Here is a 3,457-nt window from a genome sequence, read left to right as displayed (position 1 = left end):
ATTATTTTTTTTGTTACTTTTTTGTTAATAACTTTTTAACAAATAACGAGCGACGGCTAAAACCACCTGAAGGTTACTTGGGGTCATGCCCTTGACAACATATACATATAAAGGGCAAGATCATTGGAGCAGCCTCCCTTCGGTATATTTACCTTTGTTTTTAATTATTAACAATAACTCTCTCTAACTATGCAATTTGGTCGTAAAATATATTTTTTTTAATAGATCTAACGGTTCGCAAAAATTACTTGCATAATTCGTATTAGTATCATAAAATTTGAATATCGAAAAAATATTATATGTTACTTTAAGAGGACTATTATTTATCACAATGTTTCAATTAAATAATTAACAGCGCGAGAAATGTTCAGATCATTACTCACTTCTCTTCAAAGCTTGCAATGCTTCAGCGACTAGCTTTTGATTCAATCCACATAGGTTTCCTGTCAGTTTTTCGCATTTCTTATGGCAAGCCATGTCACAATCTATAGGAACGTTTTATCGAAGATGTATACTTATAATCTAGCTACTAAATATTAAACGCAGCATTTTTGATATTTGATGCATCTTGAATCGGCATAAACGAGAGACTCAGTTTTTATGTCTTATTATAATATAATAGATTTATATATATTGTAGCTATACTATTGGTGGAAGCAAAACGACAGCGATATTCATGAAATTGCATAAAAAAAAAAAGTTTTACACAAAATTTAATACAAATATATTTATATGTATATAAATTTTAATATAACAAACGATAAATTGTATTATGATAAACTTTTCATATGTTTATTAACATTTTTATTAATACAAAATATTAATAAAAATAGTTTTCTATTTAAAGCATAATAGCGAATTAGTAATAGCATTTTTCCGTATTTTTGCAATTTGTCTGAATATCTTTGAAATTTATTTATACACATTTTAATATTAGATTTGTATAAAAACGATGATTTTGTAAAAATTTTAGTTTTCTTCACTAACAAAGAAAGAATGCATAAACTTGCGATCTACATTTATATAATATCCTTTATCGATACAATATCTATCGAACAATATCTAAAATATACCAATAAAGTTTGATCAAACATTTAAAAAATATCCCATGTATTGTAACATTCTCTTCTACATAAATAGTACTAAATATAAGTGTCGTTGACATCACGGCAACGACCTTATGTCATTTTAATAGTCTGCATGGGCGTCGCGCTGACTATCGTGTCTATCGCTTCCACCATTGCTTGAACGTCAACACATGATACCGCTAAAACTTATCAAGGAAATGACGTAAAGAACGAGTTAAAAATGTTCCGGCGCGTTAAATAAAAGATCCTGACTCGATCTTTTGGATATACATCTATAATTCATAAGTTTGATATGAATAATTTTTGACAAGCACTTTCGACAAAACTCCTCTCTTACAAAATGTGGTTTTGCGCACGCCTACCGTTCATTGATTAAATAACAACATACGTAAAAGTAATTCTAAAAATGTAGTCATTATTAAATGCAGAAAAATATTAGCATTAATAAACATGAATTAAAACGCTATCTTCATGCAAGGACACTCATACAAGCATATCTGAAACGAGTCTGTAGTGTAATAACTATATAATTTAATTAGTTTTTTGTTTAATTCCGTAACACACACGCTTACATGCAAAATTATTACCAAAAAATGAAAGGATTGTCAACAAATACACATGGATCAAATATAAACGCAAATAATATTATCATCACGCTATTAAATTAATAATATCATTTTCCAGATATTTTTTTAATGTTTTGCTAAAGCAAATAAAATATTTTTGATGACACTTCGATAAAAATGATGCTTATAAATTATTAAATAATTCTTTTGCGCGGTAACTTTGGCGATGCGATTTAACAGTTGCTTTTAATTGTTAATTAATTTTATAGTAAAAAAAAATATAGACCAAAATCCTAGAGCGTTTTTAATTTTCGAATTATTTACCTCTTTCTATTTTATATATGTATATACATATGTATGTATGTATGTTAGGATGATCCTTATTTTTTGAGTATGGAATTTTTTTAGTCTCATAGTTTAGAATGATTTCTTTTCATTTAAAAAAACAATCCCTGTAAAATTTCATCTCAATCAGATAACGGGTTAGAGTGCCGAAGTATAATTGATTTTTTAAGATAAATGTGTATTTTAAATAATAATTTTTTAAATGGTACTTCCCATTTTTTATTGCGTATTCTTGTAGCTTATTTCAAGAGCTTTCCAAAACACTTACTTAGATAAAATGTTTTTTGGTTTACTAAATCTCAAGTTATGAAGCTTAAAAGTTATAGTACCGCCGGCATTAACATATTATCCAAAATGTCCGAACAATGGCTAAAACCTTTTAAACGTGATTTAAGAATATGAGTTTGTTTTTTACGTAAAAATAAAAATAATTTTAAAAATGAAAATATTCATTTTTGAAAATTATTTTTATTTTTACGTAAAAAACAAGCTCATATTCTTTCAGCTATTTTCAAAAATAAATATTTTCATTTTTAAAATTATTTTTATTTTTTGAATAAAAGAGCAACAATCTTTAATGACCTTGATCTTGACGTAAAGAACAAGCTCATATTCTTAAATCACGTTTAAAAGGTTTTAGCCATTGTTTAGCCGACACCTTGGATAATATGTTAATGCCGGCGGTACTATAACTTTCAAGCTTCATAACTCGAGATTTAGTGAACCAAAAAACATTTTATCTAAGTATTTTGGAAAGCTCTTGAAATAAGCTACAAGAATACGCAATAAAAAATGGGAAGTCTCATTTAAAAAATTATTATTTAAAATACACATTTATCTTAAAAAATCAATTTATCTTTATTCAAAAATCATAATTTAAAAAATTATTAAAAAATCAATTATACTTTATTCAAAAATTAAAATTTTAAAAATGAAAATATTTATTTTTGAAAATTATTTTTATTTTTTGAATAAAAGAGCAACAATCTTTAATGACCTTGATCTTGACATATATATGTCAAGCTCATGTTTCTAAATAACATTCAAAAGGTTTTAGTCATTGGTCGCGGACACCTTGAATAATGCTAATGGCGGCACTATAACTTTCAAGCTTTATAATTCGAGATTTACTTAACTAAAAAACATTTTATCTAAATGTTTTGGAAAGCTCTCGAAATAAGCTACAAGAATATGCAATAAAAAATGGAAAGTTCCATTTAAAAAATTATTATTTAAAATACATATTTTATATATAAAAAATCAATTATTCTTCGATACTCTTTTCCGTTATCCGATTAAGCTGAAATTTTATAGGGATTGTTTTTTTATGAAAAGAAAACATTCTAAACTATGAGACTAAAAAATTCCATAACTTGAAAAATAAGGACCACCCTAATACATACTTACATACTAATAAGATACATACGAAGGCAAGTCAATAGATCGGAAGAGCACACG

The 3,457-nt window shown here is 26.4% G+C and overlaps 1 protein-coding gene across 1 annotated transcript in view; it reads right to left on the bottom strand.

The window, feature by feature from the left end:
* Positions 1–477, bottom strand: part of LOC105458809 (putative protein kinase C delta type homolog) — a gene marked incomplete at its 3' end in the record, with an annotated part of 1,834 nt that extends 1,357 nt beyond the window's left edge. Inside the window, exon 1 of the mRNA XM_011704365.1 lies at positions 384–477. Coding sequence (XP_011702667.1) covers positions 384–477 — 94 coding nt within the window. The remainder of the gene's footprint in view (positions 1–383) is intronic.
* Positions 478–3,457: the final 2,980 nt, after the last annotated feature.

This window comes from Wasmannia auropunctata, unplaced genomic scaffold, assembly GCF_000956235.1.
Source record: "Wasmannia auropunctata unplaced genomic scaffold, wasmannia.A_1.0 LD334300.1, whole genome shotgun sequence".
NCBI classification, from domain to species: domain Eukaryota; kingdom Metazoa; phylum Arthropoda; class Insecta; order Hymenoptera; family Formicidae; genus Wasmannia; species Wasmannia auropunctata.
The sequence above is the reverse complement of the archived record's forward strand: the minus strand, read 5'-3'. Positions and strand labels throughout refer to the sequence as shown.